Source organism: Dermacentor albipictus, chromosome 3, assembly GCF_038994185.2.
Source record: "Dermacentor albipictus isolate Rhodes 1998 colony chromosome 3, USDA_Dalb.pri_finalv2, whole genome shotgun sequence".
NCBI lineage: Eukaryota > Metazoa > Arthropoda > Arachnida > Ixodida > Ixodidae > Dermacentor > Dermacentor albipictus.
Window position 1 is genome coordinate 27,343,190 of NC_091823.1, and position 22,480 is coordinate 27,365,669.

Sequence of the window (22,480 nt, forward strand, 5' to 3'; positions counted from 1 at the left end):
ACAAGAATTTCAAGATAGGAAATCAAATGAAATATGTCTGTATCAATGACTCCAGGAAGACTGTACTTAGGCCCAATTCAGTGCTCACACCCTGCCCTTCAAGGGCAGCACTAAGTTTTTTTTTTTTTTTGGATGAAGGGCCATTCTGTAATTCTCCATTTTCAAAAGGGCTGAACATGCACTATGCTAGCTCTCGGGAACGAAGGATCAGCACATACCAAGAATTGAAGAAAGCAAGGTTAAGTGGTTCAAGCAAAATAGTGACAATATAAGTGAAAATTGGGCTTTTGCAGTTTGGTGGTCTTTTACACATTACACTCAGAAGTGCTCAGAAATGAATATCAATTTCATGGTACCTGTGCTAAACGAGGAATGTGTACCACCAGTGGAGTTTGCTTGAGTTACTTGCTTGTTTGTCTGCATTCTGAATAGTGTGTAATTTCTCTCCTTCAAGGGGAATTTGAACTCCTGAACATTCATATTTGCAGCTACACACATTTAAACCAATTCACTTATTGCAAAGAGATTCTGGAAAGGTATAACCACGAGCAATACAATGACATATTCAATATTTACTTTTCCTCAGCCCTTATGAAAATGTAGAATTACGGAATGGCCCTTTCTCCAACAAAAAAACTTAGCGCTGCCCTTGAAGGGCAGGGTGCGATCAGTGAATTGGGCCCAAGTACAATTTTCCCGAAGTCATTGGTACAGGCATAATTCATTTGATTTCATATCCCAAAATTCTTGTTTCTCTGCAATAAAATCTACCACAGGCAGGAAAAAGGAGCAGGGAAAAGAAAACATATCTTTCAAAATCTGAAACTGCATCTACTGCATAAGAGGCGAGTACATTATCTTATGGTCACCCCAGCTTTTAATATGCATTATTTTCATACACAAAATTTATTGTAGTAAGCAAAATATTGTGCATGACAGTTATAAGAGCACCATACAAAGATGTCGCAGCTATACATTAGCATTTCACCACGTGCTCACAGCCGAGTGTAGGTATTGTGCACTGTCTTCCTTAGACAACATGATAATCACTTTGTAGCGACCCTGCATACTTGGCTAGCTGGCCCTATGCATGTGTGTCTTGCTCCAAGTTCCTTAGCAGGCATGGTATGCTGCACATGTCTCACATAAGAGCGCACAAGAACATGGCATGCTCTGTTTTGTGGGGACGTTAGACTTTTGCACATCCTCCGATGTCTTGCCCGCATGGCTCGTGTCTCCTGGAATCTGGTTTCTCTACATTACGCGTGCAGCAGAAGGAGTTACTTATTTTATTTATATTTATTTATTTATACAATACTGCGGACAAGAAGTCCAAACAGGGTGAGCAAAATACAAAGATGATATACACAAAAGGACAAGATGAAACAAATGTGTAACACGTTTTTCACACAAATTGTTTGGTCGTAAGGTAGACGATTAAGAAAAATTTTAGCTTGAGAACAATACAACTATAATTAATACACAAAATAACAAGATTATTTACACAAATGATATACAGCTCACGGGCGCTGGGGGTATGCTTCAGTTATATTCCAATCATCTATTGTTTGTGGAAAAAAAAGAGTACCAAAAAGTGCCAGTCCTTGCGAAAATAGGTGTTAGAGAATGAGGGTAGTGGTGTCAAGTGGGTCTGCTTATAAAGGGGGTTACATATTTTGCGGTGTCTAAGGCTATCCTATGATTAATTAATTAAGTTTGAAAGAAACTCTAGTCGACTTTTCTTTCTTCGAATTTGTAATAGTTCAATGCCGTTAATGGTTAGTAATGCAGTGGGGGAGTCAGTAGCCTTAAATTTACTGTAAATAAATCGTACTGCTTTTCTTTGAATTCTTCCTAGGTTCTTAACGTTAATTTTTGTGTGAGGGTCCCAAACTATGGAAGCATACTCAAGTTTTGGCCTAATTAAGGAAAAGTAAGAGAGTAGTTTAACACTAGGCAGAGCAGTCTTGAGCTTGTGGCGCAGAAGGCATAGTTTCCGGAAAGCAGCAGAGCAGATGGTATTTATGTGCAAGTTCCATGATAAGTCACTCGTTAATGTTAAACCTAAATATTTATAGCAAGTTACTTTCAGTAAAGGTGCTGCAGCTAAATTGTAAGTGTAGTCTAAGGGAACCTTTTTGCATGTTATGGGGAGACAGACACACTTAGTTGCATTAAGAAGCATTCCCCATTGCTGACACCATTTCAACACATTGTCTAAGTTATAGTTAAGGTCACATTGGTCAGTAATGCAGGTAACTTCTCTAAACAAAACACAATCCTCAGCAAATAGACGAATCTGAACTGGGGCGTTAACGACATTGACAATATCATTAATATATAGTAAAAAAAAGCAGAGGGCCAAGTACGCTCCCCTGCGGAACACTGGAAGTTACTGGAAGGCAGCCAGAGAGTTGTTCTCCCACCTGAACATACTGGTTGCGGTTGTTCAGATAGGCTGAAATCCAGGAAATGAATAATTCTGGTATGCCAATCGTCCGAAGCTTAGTAATTAGTTTATCGTGTGAGACTGTATTGAATGCTTTGCTGTAATCTGGGAATATTACATCAATTTGACTGTTCGTATCTAGACGAGCTGCAAAGGTGTGAACTATAGTAACCAATTGTGTTGTCGTAGAAAATCCTTTTTGAAATTCATGCTGATGATTTGATAAAACTGAGTTTTCTTCTAAGAATTCGTGTAATTTTTTAGCTATTATGTGTTCGATAAGTTTACAACACGAAGATGTTAAGGAGATCGGGCGATAATTTTGTAGTAATAGACGGTCGCCTTTCTTGAATATAGGCACAACTTGGACTGACTTCCAGTCATCTGGCAATTCCGCTGATAGCGGTGTCAGCCACACAGCACGATGAGAGATGGCAAAAATGTTCCGATGCGAGTGCCGCCTGATGGTATAGATACTCAGGTGCAAGGGGAATTTGTTTCCTTCTTCAGCTTGGGGACGGCGCCAACAATGCAACTGACTGGGCACTTAGTGTACTCCACGGGACTGTCCGTGGATGCCTTTCCGATTGCTTGAACACACCTTTGACCAACAAGCAAATGACTTGGGCGTTGGTGTCTGGTATGGATAAACAGTATTTGCTTGGTAACCTTGTGTAGAGAGTCAAACCTTGGTGCCTCAGCGTGTTCCGTTTCTTGATTGTAGTTCAGCTAGCTGGCATTGTGTAGAGGCTTTTGTTTCTTACTGTGTGTTGTTGCTCCTTTGTTGCCAAGGGTGCTTTTGAGAGCCCACATTTTTAACACTGTTCTCACTAGAAACTGCCTGCAGCGCTCCATCACTGTCTTAGCCTGCTTTGGTCTAAGACAAGTGGGAGCGCTTGTGTGAACTGTGTTCTATGGGATGTCCCCACCTGTGTATCATGCCTATTGCTTGGCAGGCAGCAGATAACGATGCACAGAAGCAAACAGCCTTTTTCAACCCCTCTGCTGGCTGTACTGTCATCTTTAGTGTTGTGGGCACTGTGTCAAATGAATCAAAGGAATTGGAACTGACATCCTATGACCTTGTATTTGAAAAGAACAGAATGAAGGAGTGACAACAGATAATGGCAGCACGCACGTATGCAGTTTTTTTTAATATAGATTTCAATGACTGACACTGGGCATGACTCATTGCATACACAAACACTTTCACACAAATGAAAAAAACAAGAGCGATGACACAGCAAAAAGCTAATTTAAGTCATACAGGCTGGACAGCCTGAAGTCCATGTCACCACGCAGGTAAAGTACGAGCTTTGATAACAGTTCGAGTGTTCTTATGCAGCATAAGCAAAAATTTAATTGGAATGTTGCGAAAGCCTTTTTTTTTTCTTCGTGGAAGAAGCACTTTTGTAACACCAATGATATACGAAAGCCACTGCATGCAAAAGCTACACACGAACCAAGCCTATAGGCAGTGCAGTGAAAAACATCACTGTCATTGCTAAAGAAATAAGGTTTCGACATGGATCTTTACATGGGTGATGAAAACGGCACTACCTTGAAATGAACACACTCTGCACATGTTTCAATATTGTGTTCCTTTGCTTGCAAAAGCAAAAAACACAGACTGCATGAGACATGCTTGGTGACTGTTGTCACATGCAGTAAGTAAATCTTAAAAACTCTGCTTTCGACTGGGTATACAAATGCTGAAACTTATTTACAGATTGCAAGTTGGAGCCAATAAGTTGAGTAGCAGCTCTAAGTTGTATCACAAAACGTTTGCACACCATTGACGAACTGCACCTGTTGAAAATCCAGTGGCGCAAGTGGTTATATTTCTACAAACGTTCAATCATGTTACATGACACAGATCACCGGCACATGTTTCACTATAGTGGCTTCACGAAGGTCATTTGTGCCTATCACTCGTAACTAGGCTCCCCAAACACGTTCACATGCTTTTGTTCCTGACGATGCGGTGCTTTGTTTTTAAACAAGAAACAACCCAGGCTTATAATAAATATTGTAAAATACACAAGATCTTGAACATGAAGTAAGCTTAAACACCTTTGCCAGCAAAGAACAGCTGGGAAAAAATTCACAATATACAAAGATTCTGAACACTAGTGTGAGAACATTTCTCAAAGAATTACAATAGGCGATAAGAATTCCACAATATGCCTCTCATGAAGCGACTTTCCGAAAGAAGCTCGCGTGTACACAGAAATCATTTGAGCTGTGCACTTGTTTTCTAAGCCAAAGCTTAGAAGCCAAAACATTGTCCAACAAAGTAATCTTGCCCCAGCCAAGTGTGTGATAGCTGACACAGTTTGGCAATTTGCATTACAGTCAAAGCATCCTAGAAGTAATGCTGTGTGGTAGAACCTATTCAACTGTGGCATAATGTTTTCATTTCAATTCTGCTACTGCAACATGTGCCCTGATGCAATTAAAAAGTTTATTAGTGAACATATTTTAATCAGTAACTGGTCATTGTGATCAACTGAGCAAGTAATGTTCATCTACTCAAGTAATTTAGTTGGACTGGTGGAGCTCTGGAAATAATGTGTTTCCACAAGTAATCATTTAAAAATGTGTGTAACCTAAAAGCCATACACACAGGCAGTAAAACTTGTCTCCCCTAATGGTTTCCGGCTGTTAAAATAAAATTAACAGGATGTTAGCAATGCATAACTAACAGTCCAGAGGCAGACTTCTGTATCATGTTAATTCCAATGCTAAACAAATATAGGACTATCACTTTTAAATTATTTAAAGGACATGGCTTTGTTGCCTGCACTGTAGCTGCCTGCTATGCTTATTTGCAATAGGACTGCTGTAATGCAGTCAGCCATGCATTCCAGCATTAAAATTTATGCCTACATGTAAAACATCACAACAATCTAGTAAGAAGTTACTTTTATTTCAATATTATAACGTGGAATAAGTGGCAGCAAACTAAAAGCTATCAGTTTTCTTGTAAATGAGTTTTACGTTTTCACAACACTTTGAGGTATCGGAGCATGAGATACAAACATAGGTAGGAAAAGCTGCAACAGCCACATTTTGCAGCAATTCCATCTGCTGTGAAAAGAAACTGAGATCATCTCCCACAAAGACAAGCGCCATTTGATGTTTCTTCCAAAATGGTTTGCCCAAGAACATTTCTCACGGTATTGAAAACCAGCTGTCGGTTGCCAATTTATTATTATGGCAGAATTTTGCCACCAAACACTTTGTCAGAGTGAAAACAATATACATATCATATTGACCGCAAATAAGGACAAGAACAGCAGAAGAGAATGCAAAAACGACACGGCGGGGTCGTTTTTGTGTTCTTTTCCACTGTCCCCATCTTTATTTGCGGTCAATATGATATGCAGTAAACACCAACTAGGCCAAACTGAAGTTCTTCTGAAAACGATATATCTATATTGGGAGCCAAAACAAATAAATGACTTCACTTAATTCTATACCAAATTAATTACTTTCACTCTTTATCACCGACTCTAGTGATGCTTTTCCTACGCCGATCATCACGGAACTTGTCCCCATTCCTGTCCTTGTTAAGACAATCTTGGTGGATTATAGTCTGATTGGTTCAACCAGTGGAAAAGTACAAACTGGTTCAATTATAACAAGAAGCATCCAATGCACTAGTGATCGATGGTGGTTTTGCAGCCATACATTAAATGACCTCAGCGATCGGTCAACAGAACAATGTCTCCAATGCCATGCATCTACAATTTCTGTGTGGGCTTCTTTAATGAAATACAACATCAGAAAGCTGTCTCCTTGGAGAGGTGTGGAGCAGGCAGAGTTGTAAAAATGATTAGACAACTGTCTTGCTTGCAAAGCAAGACAGTTGCAAGCAAAAACTGTTAGGAAAGCAACACATTACTACTTAGATAGTTTATTAGACTGAGAAGTGTTTCGTGGCCTTAATGCAAGGTAGGCATTTTCACAATTTTGGGAGATAGAAGGCAGTGCAAATAGATAACAATGGTAAGCATTATGAGAGAGCAGGGCTGGAATAATGCAACAATTATATTCCAATTATATTTATTTTCACGCTTTGTCAGTGGTCCAAGGGGCACTTCACCTATGTTATCACTGGGATCAATCGGCTATGTGCTGGTGATGATGAGAATAGAATAGAGGAAGAGGAATCCTTACGTTATACAGGTCAAGAGTTTTTCAAATGTACCAGTTCTGGAACTTTGCTTCAAACTCTGGGCAAGCTTGGGGACCTTTCTAGGGGTGGTTAACTGACGGATGCATCACCATAGCAAGACATCATGAAACAAAGTGCCCCTATCAGCCGGTACAAAGCTTTTTGAATGGCTAATCTGACTGAATAAAGGTGCTGAATCAAAGTACTACATTCAATCTTGCCTACAGTGCGTCCTGAGATCTTAATGTGTTGTGCTGCTCAAGAACTGCCGTTTTATGGTTAGTTTTGCTGTCCGCAGGTGATGTAGCAGTCATCAGACCTCCGTGCTGTTTGCCGAACACTGGGTCCAGATTTTGAAACAAGGAGCTTAAGGGGATTTCAGCAGCTGGTATAATGAAGAGCTTTCTGAGAGTGTGCTGTGGGTGTGCTTGCACTGTTCTCGTCATATTTGAATAGACATTGCTGCTTCCGCTACATCAGCCAATCAGACTAGACTTTTGGAAGGTTGTCTTTGCAGGGGCGGAAATTAGAATGTGGAAAGAAGTTGGGCTAGCTAGGGCACAATATGGTAAGGTCAGAAAGGAATCAAATGAAAATAAATATTGTAGCATACTTTTCGACGTTTGCTTTGGAACTGGCGTAAGCAAAGAGACTAGATCAGCTTGTCGTTTTTACAGACTGCTATGAACTAGAATTTTCCCGCACGAAATGCAGCTTAAAGCTTCAAGGGACACTAAATACAAGTACTGAATCACTTTACACTGATAAATTATTGTTTTAAAATAATATTTTAAATAATATTGCAGTAACAGGTTGACTATTAGAAGAGAAAATGACTGACTATGTAATGAAGCTTAAGAAAGCTATACAGTTGTTCAAAAAGAAAAAGAAATGATTACTATAAACAAAGCATGTTTAAATCTGGCCTCTGCCTTTGAGAATAATGACATGATACATTTCACATTGTTCAACATGATACACATGAAAATTGAGTAACCAGGTGGACCAGTTCATTAGCCACTTCAGTTGGCTTTTGTTGATTGCTCACTTCTGATGAGTAGCAAACAGAAATAGGCCTGTGATCCACTTGAACCAGTAGGTTATATTTGAACAATTTCTCCTGGGCAAAGTAGCAAACACATAAAAATAATTTTGTCCCATTTTTTAACTCTAAAAAAGAAATAATAATGAAAAGAAAAAAAGAACACATTATTGACTAATCTTTGGATCTCACAGCAACAAAAAGCAAAATTTCACTTAAAATATAATTACTGCACTAACCTGTCCATGTTTACATGACCTCAAGGCTATAAAACCTACGAAGCAATAAACCAGAACAGACTTGTGTTTTGTTGACAGGAACACTGACATGTCTGCACACAACAATTAATTACACAAGTGACTGAAGTAATACTGTGGGTTTAGGTGATCGCATCACATACCTTAAAAGCGAGTTCAGATTACTAGTTAGTTCAAAGCAAAAATGAGATTAAATGTGCCATGAAGATATGCTTGCGTCGCCACTATTTCTAATTCTCTCTCTTATAATAATTTTTTTTTAAATCAGGAAAGCCAGCACGAAATCTTTCAATCAGTTCTGTTAGCAGACCTAATGGCTTTTCTTATTAGGCAGCGTCCCTGCAATAACAGCATGAGAATGAGGGCACAAAGCACATTCCCATTGTGTTGCATTAGTTTAGGACATCTATTACAATGAAAATAGTAGTGCAGATCAAACATATCGAATATGTATACTCTTAAATACCTGAAACAAAATTCAACAAATATATATATATATATATATATATATAATACCTAAAAAGCATGCTGTGACTTGAGCAGTGAGTATTCTTCAAAACTGAGCTAGAATGGTAAGTAGTAACATCTACACAAAATAAAATCTGAAAAATACCCCTACTAACTTTGCCTTCTCGCATGTTCTGTCCACAACAAACATAAATATTAGGGGAAGAAGAGAGAGAGATGCAGAACAAAGACTTCATGATGCTTTCTTTTCCTAATCGAAGGGGAGGATATCGAGATTTAATAAGTTTTTAAATGTCCACGCGTCTGACATGCGTTCGTGCATGTAAACAGTTTAGTGCACTATATTATGCAAATGCTTCTGCAGAGCGTGGAATGTTGCTTCACACAATTCAGTAAAGAAGAAAAAGGGGAGAGAGGTAATAAATTAACAACATATAAAGCATAAATATAACTTACAATGTAACTAGAAAAAATATAACACCTTGTAGATGATGGGGCTGCGTTGTTGCAGAAAATGTGAGGCAGCATACTGACAGCAGCATAAACCCTTGTTCCAGCCTCTCCTCCGAAAGCAAAGAGAGAGCTTTAGCATAGCAGAGACATGCTAATGTAGACGTGTACCAGAATACCGGAAGACGTATATGAGAGCAGCAGTGCTAATGGCAAGATCTTCTTGCATCGCAATCAACGATGATGCATTAGCAACATTTTGCATTCCACGACTCTCTTTTACAGAAGTATGTCAGAGTACCACACCTGCCAACCAATGAAGATTAAATTTGTAAAAGTTGACACGACACAAAGAAGCAGGAGGGGGGGGGGGGGGGATAAGGACAGAATAGGACACTTTTTTTTAAGGTTTGCAGTAAGCAGACAATTTATGTCGAACATATAGATACTTTAACAATGATTTAGCTTTAGATGCAGTGCACAAGCAGCAGCAGCAATGTTAGGACAGCAGCAAATGAGAAGTAACACATTTTGTTTTTAGATCACAGTGGTGTTATTAAACGACTTTGCTGTTGGCAATTTCCCTTGCTTCAGGATAAATTTGCGCCTGTATAAAATTGCTCAAAGCAAGTAGTATCCATCTCGCATCCTTTAATCCTCAGAAGACTTTTAACAGTAGGGTCAGAGACCAACGAGCGAAACTTTTTCTTTAACAAAATTTATTTTTCGTAAACCTTGATGCGACATTCGTAAAATTGTAAAGCGTATCCAATTTTGTAAACTTCGCAGGAAAGTCGGGAAAGTTGGCAATCACAATGATTATATCAGAGCATTTACACTACGAGATTAATAGAGACAACTGCTAATTTCAATCAAAAGCCCTGTGCACTTCAGTTAAACGGTAGTTACAAGATGATACCATGGGCACTGCTGTTTGATTCTATGCCTATCAGTATTCTGGTACATGTCAACACTGGTCTGACCTTTGCTACACTAATACACCCTAAAGACCAGTAAAGAAACTGTCACTTTGGATGCAATGTGCACAAATTCACCTGAACGTTTAGAGCTCGGGTGGCACAGTCAATTTCAGTACCCTACACTATGTGAGCGCCACGCTCAGTATCCATGGCATTGTTAAAGCCAGCCTTTCCAACATAAGCAAGTCAATGATGCAGCTTGCAAACCAGACTTGCCACAAAAATAGAGCATGAATGCGGGCATGGTTGACAAACAATTGCACTCCTTTCTCACACCCATTACAGCTAGAAAACTCCCACTCCACACTACAAGAAACAACTGTTCACTAATGGAAAGAAACATTTTTCCATTTTAGATGTACCAGCTGTTTTTGCACAAGATCCTCAACACACGCAGTCTAACTCGAAGCCATTCAGAGGTGGCTGCACCAGGGTTAGGACAATCCCTCCACTATGAAAGTGAAATGTGCAGAAGAGCCAATTGAAGCTCATGTGTTCTATAATAACCTCGGAATAACAGGCTAAACAATTGTGACCGAGTCTATAGATTTTAGTGACACTGGGCAAACACCACTGAATTGCCTCTGACTCTGGTAATTAAAGGGCAGTGGGTTTGTGCTTCACGAGTGTGGGCAATGACTTCTCCTGCACCCTAAAAAATGTTGCTCCCTTTACGGTTTGATTTGTTGTCCACCAATGACAATCATCATCGCACTTGTGGGCACTTTCTTTCTCTAATGACACGCACTAATTACTGTACTGTTGGGAATGTTATGTGTGTCCACTGTGTTCCCAACAGAAAACACCAGACATGAGGCATTGGAGGAAGGAAGTAACCAAATGGATGACTTCAGCTATTGTTGCGAGTAGTAATTACACCATAAAAGGTGCAACATCTTTAAGTGTACACCATACTAACCTGCAAGCCGCGAAGGCTGCTGCAAGCCTTCTTTCTTCCAGGCTCCTAACCTTCAAAACGAAGGTAGAATGGGTGTCAGACTAGACTAGATATATTCTGACTGACACTTTTACAAATGTGTATCTAGACCTGTTGTTCTTTTTTACTTTTCTAAATGCGTACCATGAAAACACAAACATTTACATGTTCTCTGCAGTGATCTGGGATGTGACTGTGTGTGTGTTCTTCATTACTGCTAAAGAAATGCTATCCCGTGTGTGCGTGCTTTTCTTTGTAGAAGAGGCGCTAAGATAGATTTCATTGTGAAAGGTGCGCCTGTTGAAATCAAGCACATAAAGTGATCTCTGTGGCTACATATTTTACCTTTAAAGAAGTAAAAAAGGCATGCTTATGAATGCACTGCACATCTGCAGTCTTGCACAGTCCCTAGCATCCCGCCTAGTGAGAATGCGACTACATGCTTTTTCCATCCAAAAGCAATGGGCAGTTTGCACAAATTGTAGAGGCCTCTCGAGGCTGTAGCCAACCGCAGCAGCTTCACATGCTTGAAATGCATGCAAGAACTTTCAAATGTACAACACCAGTGAAAGTCTCCCAAATTTAAGGCGGCACTCTTCAGATAAGACAATCAGAGAGGCCTTGGAGTGTGCAGCCCATACACCTTGCGGTCGATTGGCGGCACATGATTGGTCGCCGAGGGTCCCCAGTCGTGCAGGCCGCCCGTGAAGGACACCCGATGAGTCAGGCGATGAGCAATAGAGAAGCCGCCACTGCCTTCGAGTTGAGTGAGGACGATAATAACTTGCCTGCACAGAGAGCAGACAGCGTTTCACTGCAGTGTAATAACTTAATAAGCTATGTGCAAATATTCGAAATCTTGAATGCAAGTAGAATATCTTGTTAAGCTTCCAATTTGAAAAATTGCTATACAGTAGTAATGTATAGTGTATGCAAATAGTTAAAACTTGCAAGGTTGAGAATGTTACCACATGATAGAAAAGACACACTGACTGCATGTTTATGATACCTGCTGCAAATGATGGGCTAATTAGCTTATATAACACAACTAGTTGGGTGAGTTATTGAGCCTCACAAGTGCGTGAATGTGATTATAACAGATGTGGACAACACAAAGATTTAGACAACAGAAAAGTCTAGACACACGCTCCTTTCTATTGTCTACATCTGTTAAGCACATTTACACATTGGTAAAGCCCATATAAGGCTCACCTGTGTAGCGGTGGAATGCTGTCGACAGTCCTGAGGGTTGCTCTGGTAGAAACCACATTGACACTCTCAGAGCAGTCGCAGATCACTTGGACAAAGCGGTCGGGTAACCGGTTCTCCACAACCACCACGAGGCCAGCCCAGCCTTTTGTCAGGTAGTACGCAGTCATGCCCTCACGCCCCTGGAAATACATACACACATATACATAAACACAAAATAAAACAGAAGTCATCAAATAACCATTCACACAAGCACACATGGCAGTCCTCAAGCAAATTGGATGCCACATACAGCTTGCACACAAAATAGAGAGTATTAGCGCATCCAGTATTTTGGCAAATTTTTAGCAGTGGTGTAATCGTGTTGCTGCCGAAAATTGAGACCAGCAGCAAAGTAAAATACACTTGGTTACAGCAATATTAGCTCCGTGTTTGTCTGGTTGAGCTGTGCACCACCAAGTAGGCGCACAGTGCAGGCCTTTCATAATGGCGCCTCCGTTCATTTGGTAAAACACCCAGTTCATTTGTGTTTACCGGAAAGCCGGGCATACTAAACCTCTTGAAGTATTGGTGCAATCATAATTTATTTGCACAAAATGCCATCTCACAGTCAAAATTTTAACAAGGAATAATTGTCAACTAGTTTGTTCGCCCATTTTTTTCACAGCGCAGTCTTCTTGAGCAGAGGAATTTGCATGGAAATATATTTCATGCATTGGAACTTACTGCACAGTAGAGTGATTTGACGGGACCTTCAGCAGAAAAGAACTGTGAAGTTGTATATTTATGCTATTTTGTATAAGGACATAAAAGGTGTCTTCGGCTTACACCACTCTGTGCAAATGCTGGCCAAAATGCCCATTCACATAGACTGGCTTCTTCCATGTGAACATAACATAATTATAGGCACATTTTGTTAGTAATTAAAAAAGCACTAAAGAAAATAATCTGTAAAGTTCATTTTTATTTGAAGTTTGGAACAGGCATCCTTGGTTTATAGCATTAATTTTTTCTGTGCCACAAAAGAACACTGAACAGGTGACATAATCGTGCCGAACTAACAGGGACCTAAACAGACATTATGACATGAACAAGCACTGTTCCCAAGCAGCACTTGTCTGTGCCAGCACAGAGAGCACATATTTAGTTTTGTCCCACTTAGTTTCATGTCCCACTTAGCTTCATAGGTCTGTGAGTGGTGGCGCTGTATAACACTCCCAGGGTTCTACTAGGAAACATAAGTACCCAAGAAAGTGGATGGGGAAACAGCGCCGCGGTAGCTCAATTGGTAGAGAATCAGACACGGAATGCGAAGGTTGTGGAATCATTCCCCACCTGCACCAAGTTGTTTTTTCATCCACTTACATTTCCATTATTTATTGCTTCTTAATTTCATTTATTAAGCACAAGTAATTTCCCCTATGTTGTCCTTGGTGTCAGTGTCTGTTGGCTTCTTATGATATGACTAATAAAAATCGGGCCCCTCGGTTAATCCTCATTCTTCTTGTTTATTAGTTTCATGCTGTCATACTACTAAACATGGCCAAGTTGACCAAACCTCACCTTGCCAAAAGAAAAGCAGTACGAATGTAGCTTGCTTAGGAGCTGGTATGTACAAGGCCAAAGGCGTAATAAACTCACGGAAGCATTATTGTGAGCATCCTCTGCATGAAACACAGCTTCTCTTAAAGGGCCCCTGAAACGGTTCGGACAAATTTTGTAGGCGTGTATGGTACAGCTTAAGTAGAACATTCGCACCACAATTTAAGTGAAGCGTTACGTATTAATGGAGCTGCAAGCGATTAGAAGTTACCCTCCTCCCTAGCTATGCTTTTCCTCCTCAACTCGTTCGCCGAGCGAGCGGCGCTAAGCTCCGCCTTCACTGGTTCAGCGTCACGATGCGACGTCACACCGCTCACTTCCGGTTGTTTAGGAGCACGCCCCCTCCCGTGCAAGACCTCTCCGCTAGCCGCTTGGCCGTCGAACGAGAGCTATCGAAGCAGCGTGCGTTGCGCGCATTCTGTCGTAGCGCCGAACGTGTCCGGTACTCCGCTAAAAACAGGCAAGCTGGTCATTTCGGCAAATGACTGGAGGCATAAGCTCAAGCTGATGAAGGAACTTTAGCGTAGACGTACGTGAGCAGCCTGATCGGTCTGCACGGTCCAGACACTTGCTGGCGCAGCGCTTAACCAGTCAAACAAAGCGCTAATATTGCTCTAACCAAGTGTAAAGCATTTCAAACATTTATAAATCAACGTGTTGATGATTACACTCCTGGAAAAAATACACACCAGCAGCAAAGGATACACTTCGTTGCTGCTACTGTGTATGGTTGAGCTCTGTGCCACCAGGTGGCTGCACCGTGCAGACCGTTCACATTTGCCCTTCTGCTCATCTTGTGGCTCATCCCGGCACAGTCAAGCGGCCAGACCCTGTCCCCTTGCGCTTGCGTTTGCCCTAATACTGGACTTGCGGTTTGCAGGTCGCTAGGTTTGCAGTCCACAAGGCAACAAAGTCGAATCATAGTGCTCGCGAAAAGACTGAGACTGACTCTGACCGCGGAGCTCTCGTCAAAATGGAGTACGTTGTAACACAAGCAGACGACACTTGCTGTGTGCCGGAAGTGCTGAAGTGTACTAAAAAACTATTCTTGTGTATTCTCTTTAAGTTATTTTCTTTTTACAAAAACAAAGTAACTAACATTCCAACTATTACGAGCATCATTTGTTCACCATAAAGTTGGGAAAATTATCGACCTCGCGCCCTGGTCAGCCAATCAGATAGCTCGCCCATGTGACGTAATATGAGTTATTTGCATCATATGGGTAGGGGCGGCTTAAAATTCCGCCAAGCAGTGCGCTGCGATCGGCAGCGATGGGTATTTTTAAAACCTTATAATAAATTACACGCTTTACGCAGAGCACTTAGATGCATCAATTAATGATCAGAAGAACCTACTCTAACGACTCGGTACGTTTGTAGAAAACCGCCAAAATCGTTTCAGGGTCCCTTTAAGGCAAAGGGCTATGTTTATGAATGCTACTGCATCTAAAACGAAAAGGAATGGCAGCCTGTGCACCTCGTGTCTCCTTCCCTTGGCCACAGTCAGATTGATTATGGCATCGGCCAGCACGTTGGCATGCGGAATGACCGTCTCGACCAGCAGCCGCTTGGAGCTGTGAATGGCTAGCAGGAACTTTGGGTACTGGTCGATTTTCGTGAGGCTTGTGTGCCAGTGGTTGAAGGCAAGACAGACGACCATGTAGGAACCTGGGTCAAGCACTGCGTTGCAGCCGACAAAGCTGCGAACCTGTCGTTTGGAGTGCTTCACCAGCGGGCCTACGAGGCCCGCAGCAGGGTCCTGTGCCCGGAACACAACCACGCACAAGTCCAACTGGCAGCGCCGAGAACGTTCAGCACTCCTGCATGGGATGTTACGACAAACATACAACACTTGCACTCACTGCATTGCACGATCCATGCAAATACTGGCTCTACAGCCTCCAATCTGCAGTGCCAAGCTTGACACCAAGACTTATAATTTAATGCATTGCCCTGACTTATCCTTTCTTTAGCTTTTTACTCTTCATTCTTTTAATAAATAATTAAACAACAACAATGCTGGCAAGTGTCAGTACAGCCAACTTCTGCTACGCCAACCAGAGTGAAGCACACAAATTTGGTGCAAATTATGTGATGCTCGATTTAAGCACATGCATGTTGGCTTTGGCTAGTGCTCTGTGCTTTGTCTCACCAGCTCTGTGCAGTGAAGCAAAAGCTACATGTTGTATCAGCCTCTCAGGGTTAAGAACCAGAAGAAAGGCTCATTAACTGTCTGTTGCTGATTCTCCTATCTGCAACACCAGTTGAACGAAATGTTCAGAGATGAATCAGCGCCACACAATGATGGGCAAGTCCCCCTTCCACAAGACATGTAGCCAGTTATAGCTCAGAGTGTATAGCTCAGCCAGTTGCAGCTTAGCTTCCTTGCTTAGCCAGTTCTTCTGTAAGGGCCCTGTCGCTTTTGGCGCACTGCATATAACTGCTCAAGGAACGTTTTACATAGGAAGGTGATGTTTGCTCAAATATTGCATGGGTACTTTGTGTTACAAATTTATATTCTGAAATTTTTTCAGCTTTTTCTGTGCAAAGCAAAAATGACGTTCTTATAAAACCTTTTCTTTTTTGTACTAAATTTTTAATTGGATATTATTTTTCAAATTCTTTTTAATAAACATGTTGTTTGGGACTAATACTGTTGGAAAGAGGATTTCTTCCTTTTCAATTTGGTACTATACAATTTAGTATCAAGCATGCTCTGTGATAGGAAAAAGAAGTATTTACAAGACTACTCAAAAACTGCTGCTTTTTCCGTGGGCAAGAAAGTGTCAAGCCAGAAGCCCTTGAGCATGTCGCACAACTCCTTCTAATTACGTATGACAATTTCTGCTGAGATATAGCATAAGATATTACGCCTTTCCTGTAGCAGATTTGAAACTGCAATTCGAGCAATGATAATTTGCTCACATATGATTCCAGGAAGTTTCTCCAAGACAAGCAGTGAACTTTGCCACAGGGCTCAGTCTAGTGGTTTAACTTCAAAGGTGGCAGTACTAGCATGGAGTACTAGCAGTACTAGCATGCAAGCATGGAGAGCCTGAAAACTATGTAATAAACCCTCAACAGCTATTCACTGCAATAAGAAGCACCTCACCTCTGGCCTTCCTGAAAAAGGCCAAACTCTACTTCAGTGCCTTCGAGAACTGTGAGCAGGGTGACAGCTTGGCTGTCCTTGTCTGTCTGCGGTGGAAGCACGCCTTGCAGGCGAACCTCGTTCCAGTCAACCCGAACTTTGCATATGTCGATGCAATCAAAGAACCTGTTGAAAATAATATATTTGCTGTGGCTAAGCATGGCCTGTAATGCCCACAAAGGCAGCTCTTACACCCGACAGCACTGGAAATGCAAACAGTCCAGCTATCTGCCGCTCCTGAGTAACACCTGAGAGTAACATAAGAAAGTACTATTGCTACAGCATGCTGCAACTGCTGCCATACCGCCCATCATGAAAGAGGCCCCACCACGACCATCAAAGCATGACTAACAAGGTTGGCTTTCTTGCTAGAAAACATAAATGGATAATATTTCAGCATACTCCTGAGTGACTCATGCGCAAACCTGCAGTGCTCATGTATCCTTTACTTAGCAGCCACAACCCAAAGAGTGACTCTCCTGTTAACCTACAAACTTTGCTTAATGACCTCCAGAGTAAAGGTTAATGACCAGCGCATTTAATACTGTATCATGCACAGTTGTTTCTTTAATGATGAAACCGCGTAAACATAAAGAGAGACTTCCTGTACTCACTTTAGGACGTCGCTGAATGACATCCAGAATACACCATCATCAGCCCCATGAGGCATCAGTGCTTCCCGCATTTCAGGTGTCCAGAGAGGAGAGTTGTCAGACCAGTCACCTCTCCAAGAATAGTGGCCCCATGGATTTCGAAGGCGTACCAGCCTGGAATTGGAAAACCAACTTTGACAATCACATCAACATATACCATGAGGCAGAACAGCCAGTCACCACACATTCCTTTAATGGTCTGCAGGGGAATTAAGTCTCAAGAAGTGCCCCTCTATCCCTTCCTTCTCCAAACTGCCTGGACGAAGTACTCTCGTAGCTTTATTTGAACCCGCCATGCAGTTGCAGCAATAGCTATTCTATTTTAGTGCACCCTTTTTCACTCTCACGCTTGATAACCTTGCGATAAACAAGTGTGAAACTTGAGATACCACAGTATTTGTGTAAAACTACGGTCAATGCCTACAGCACCATTTCAAGTCAATGTGCACCAATACATGCAGGTGATTTCAATTATGACCATCACCATACATCAAGCTAAGTCATTTTGTAAGAATTGATTGGGAAAGATTTGTATCACTGTATGAATGCTCCCAGTAAGCAGACTGCAGCTATAGACACTGACCTGGCCGCAAACAGAATGATGTTAAAACTAAAAAAAATGTTGACATTTAGAGCAATAATCTTATCTAACGTCAGCTTTGTGATCCTAGTGTGTGAATAATTATTTCATTACTTTGTTTTTACTTTATTTGTCTCAAACGATTGGCAATCTGAGTTTCTTTTTTAACATTTGAACGTAATATAACAAAAACACAGAAGACATTAATAATTTTGCTTATGACCTGTGCAAGGAAGAGAAAACTGAAAAGTTTGTGCATTTAGTATGTTCTTGTTTGGTAATTGGCAGAGATATGCAACAACAAAAATATTCGAAAGCCTTTTTATGTAAAATCCTTTCTATTGTCCAATGGGGCACAGGGTGCAGAAAAAGAAAGCGACGTATATTTCGTGTACCATAATCATAACGAGCAACATGTACAGAATTCAACAACTATACAGTAGAACCTCGTCCATACATTTTGGGGAAACAAAATAGTAAAAAAGATGTAGTAACCGGGAAAACGTACGAACTGAAGTAACTAAACAAATTTTACAGATTCAACTATTGTTAACATCTACGTAACCCGAAGCGTCGTGCTGATCGTTGCGGCACGAGACATTGACGCATGTCGAGCTGGTAGTGTTCAGACAGCCTGCGATGTCTTTTGGTGTTTTCCTATTGTGTGGTGTTTTAAGAGGGCGATGGGAGACCAAAATGAAATCGAGCTGGTGGGTGACGTGGGATGCTCCCGAAAGGAAACGTGATAAAACGTGATGCCCACATTGCGCCGCCTGCAGCAAGGAACGGTGGCGCATTGATCGTCGCCTACTAAAAGCGTGCAGTATGCTACCAATGGCACTACGCACCACACGCTGTAAGACGGAAAGGTGAAAATGCTTATTGCAATAGGTTCAGCAGAGATAGCTGTGAATGTGGCGTGCAATGACCTGGGCGGTGATTTTCCTAGTACTAGAATAAGAAACTGTGCCTGCTGTCGTTTTCATGTGAGACGGGTGGCTATATACTGTTCTCGATCACATGCGCCTCACATCTTTTCTTGTTCACATTGGATCTAGTGGTTGAAAAACGTACATGATTGCAGTCTGCAGCACGGCGACACGTTTTGGTTATTGACTATTAAAAAAGCGTGTGCTACACTTCCTACGGCACCATACACTGTGAAACAGATAGGTGAAGATGCTTATCGCAATAGGATTGGCAGTGATAGCTGTGAATTCAGCGCGCAATGACCCCAGAGGTGATTTGCCGCTACAGAAATGAGAAACTGAGTGCACAGCAGCGTTTTCATGTGAGACGGGCCGGCAAGTCTTGCGGTGAAGCTGTTGCGGCAGGCAGCTATAAACTGTTCTCGATCGCGCATGCCTTGCGTGTTTTCTTGTTTACATAGGATCTAGCGGCCGGGAAACATATCATACAGTCACAGTTTGGCGACGTACCGAATGTTGGTGCCAAAAAATCGTGTTTCCTGGGAACGTATGAATCGGTGAAAAATTAGTGCAACTCTATTGGTTCATTTTTTGTGTTGTCGATTGCGAACGTTGGTACTGGGAAAACATACGTAGCAGGAACGTATTAATGGGGTTCTACTGCATAAACAACATGCCTAAGAGGAACTAAATTAAGGCACAGCTATTAATACGTAGGCTTAACAGTATCAGCGAAGTATCACTTTGAGGGCTATAAGCTATGGCAAAAATCTTAACGACAATGTTTACAGACAGTGTGTACGGTCACGAGCAACTCACCTAACTCCCTCAACGTCTTGGACGTCGAGCACCGAGTAGGCGTGTCGTGGGCGCAGTCCCACTGCATGGTAATCCTGGTCATTCACTTGCATGTTGCCGGAACCACAAGAGGCACCCATCAGAAACCTTTGTTCAAGGCAAAATAGACAAGAATTAGTACAAAGCCACCTTTTCAGCACTGTATTCACCATCTCTCAATTCTTCTCAACACCTTTAGGAGACAAGCCACTAGTTGCAAGCTGACAATGACACCAAAGACCCTTTCAAGTGTTTGTTGTTTTAGAAACCAACCATTGAGAAAGGCTTTACATGCACCCTGCGTGTGATAAACAACACATATACGTACACAAACAAGCACATGTGCCAACTGGTAATTGCAGGCTTAACATTGTCATTGCACTCACCCAGCAGCCCTTGAGCTTAGCAGCTGTGCCCATATCAGATCCTCATCAATGCCTTCTTCATTTGGAGAAGACGAGTCTAAACGAAAAGTTGAACAAGCAGCTTCTACATCAACCTCACATCAGGAACAGTAGAACTAATGACACACAAACCATTTTTCATTTCAGCCTTTATTTACTTATTTATTGGATCCACACAAGCAAAAACTGTGTTTCTGAAACAGGGACATTAAAGTCAGTCCCTGAAAACTCAATGGAGCCTGAAGAAACATGCAAGCATTTTGCTGTCTACTTACGGAATGAAATTGGAGGAGAGGTACTACAACAAAGTGAAAGAAGAATAACAGGCCAAATTTAAACATGCAGAAGGCAATAAAGAATAGAAATGGCCCATGATAACTGCAAGTGTTCAGATTACTGGATGAGTTGGTGATGCATACTGCTAGTGTAAATGCTAAAAGACATAGTGAAGGCAATATTCCTGTGTTACCCTTTGCTGTCTACCAGTTTAGCAATTACACACAACAGCAGCCATAAAGTTCTGATATACAGTAGGACCTTCACTAATACATTTTCCTGGATACAACATTTCTGAAGCCCAGTTTCTGTCATGCTAAAAACATGTTCAGAAAGTTTTATAACGCATCTTTCCAGCAACTACATTTTACTCCCACTGTCCCTTCAAAAAATTTGTGGGGCCGCAACATTCATATGGGAGCAGATTACCAGTGAAGCTGTTTAATACATACTGAAACCATACATTTTTTAAATACAGCACCACACTACACTGACACTGACCTACCATGCCTCTGCCACAACCGCTGTTGCAGCCCCACTGGCACCTCCGACGCACATGGTGTTATAACCACAGATGCTCAGGCCACAAGCACAGGTGCTGTCGCCACACTCTTTCCCCTCTCCCCCTACCCTTCTCAATTGCTACAGAGCTGTTGCCACACTCTTTCCCCCTCTTCTTTACCCATCTCCATTCCTGTCTACGCGCTGTGTCCCCAATATGGACTTAAGCCACCCAGGGAACGCATGCGGTGGATGCATACAGGAGCTAGAGCTAAACATTTGCTGTAAACCATATTACAGGGGCACCAGAAAAGTGAATATCATCAAGCAGGCATGTTAAGTTCCACAAGCTTTAAGTGCAATGTCCCAACTCTGATGTCAGTGCATGCAACACAAATAAATTTCACTTTTAAAATGTTACTTTATGTGCAAATCAGTTCACTTCCACAATCTGCAACTAAGCATTCTCCACAGCCAGAAAATGGAACAAGTGGCTGGTTGGCAGCAGCACAGTGAATTTCATTCAGTCTTTTTCCCATGTACAATACACATCATTTACTCGTGATTCACGAAAGCTGCCACACATAAAATATAAAGAGCGACAAATTAAGAGCAATCTGTTACCAATGTGTAAGGGCCCCCGCTCTCAGTGCAGAAATGTGCCAGCTCCTATATGGTGGAGTTGCAGTTTCCAGCCTTTATTGGCAGTAGGACTATAAAGCCCGCTTTCACTGCAGACAAGTGCCTATGGATGCAGTGAGTATGCAAGGGAACAACCACACTCTGGTAAAAAAGCAATGAGCTTTACGCTTTTGCAACAGACTACATCGGTATGACAGATAAAGATAGTGCAGTGTTTAATAAACTCACATTGAAGAGGTACGCTTTCACACGGTGCTCCGGTGAATGTTGACAGCCCCTCGATGCACCGGCCAGACACGAGTGCCTCATAGCAGCCGTGAAGCTTGGCCACAGCCTTTTCAATCAATGGCACCCACAGCTGTTTTCGTTTAGCCTGGATTATGGCAAAAAAAAAAAAAAATCGTTACATGCAGGATGTCACATAAATATGCTCAGGAAAAATTTGTAAGCCCTTTCTTGAACCTGTGTTTTAAATTCGTGCCAGCACAGCATTCTGAGATGTGGTTGGGCTAACATGCAACAGTACACTCTAATTTACTGGTGGCTGAAGATAACTTGCCGTCTTCAGTCAAGAGTGATAAGATAATGCTAACCAAAATCTGCTTATCAGTCAAAATTCACAACATAAGCGGTACATACCAACAATTATTTGGATAGTATGCATTTACTACAACAATAGTTCCTTTAAGTTTGTGTGATCTAGCTGTACACAGAAATCAGCAGAGTCATTTGCTTTGGAAAAGATATAACATTCTCGTGGTTTCTACTATGGGTAAGAAAATGTTGCCCTTCAACTTCAATTCAATAATGCATACTGAGCACGACAAGAGAGACCATTAAAATTCCACTTATCGATGACTTCTGAGCATTGTGAGTGAGCAAAGCAGCTTAGATGACAAATTTTTAAGGATGTTACAGTATAGTGGTCATTAT

General features: G+C 41.6%; 1 protein-coding gene across 1 annotated transcript in view; it reads right to left on the reverse strand.

Moving 5' to 3' along the window:
• Positions 1-3,584: 3,584 nt before the first annotated feature.
• LOC139057337 (calpain-D-like) overlaps positions 3,585-22,480 on the reverse strand; it is a 31,525-nt gene continuing 12,629 nt past the window's right edge. Inside the window, exons 5-12 of the mRNA XM_070535300.1 lie at positions 21,776-21,920; positions 20,111-20,186; positions 19,707-19,832; positions 17,340-17,492; positions 16,687-16,851; positions 15,052-15,394; positions 11,976-12,154; positions 3,585-11,551 (exon numbers count right to left, since the gene is read on the reverse strand). Of these exons, the coding sequence (XP_070391401.1) occupies positions 11,374-11,551; positions 11,976-12,154; positions 15,052-15,394; positions 16,687-16,851; positions 17,340-17,492; positions 19,707-19,832; positions 20,111-20,186; positions 21,776-21,920 (1,365 nt within the window). The 3' untranslated portion in view covers positions 3,585-11,373. The remainder of the gene's footprint in view (positions 11,552-11,975; positions 12,155-15,051; positions 15,395-16,686; positions 16,852-17,339; positions 17,493-19,706; positions 19,833-20,110; positions 20,187-21,775; positions 21,921-22,480) is intronic.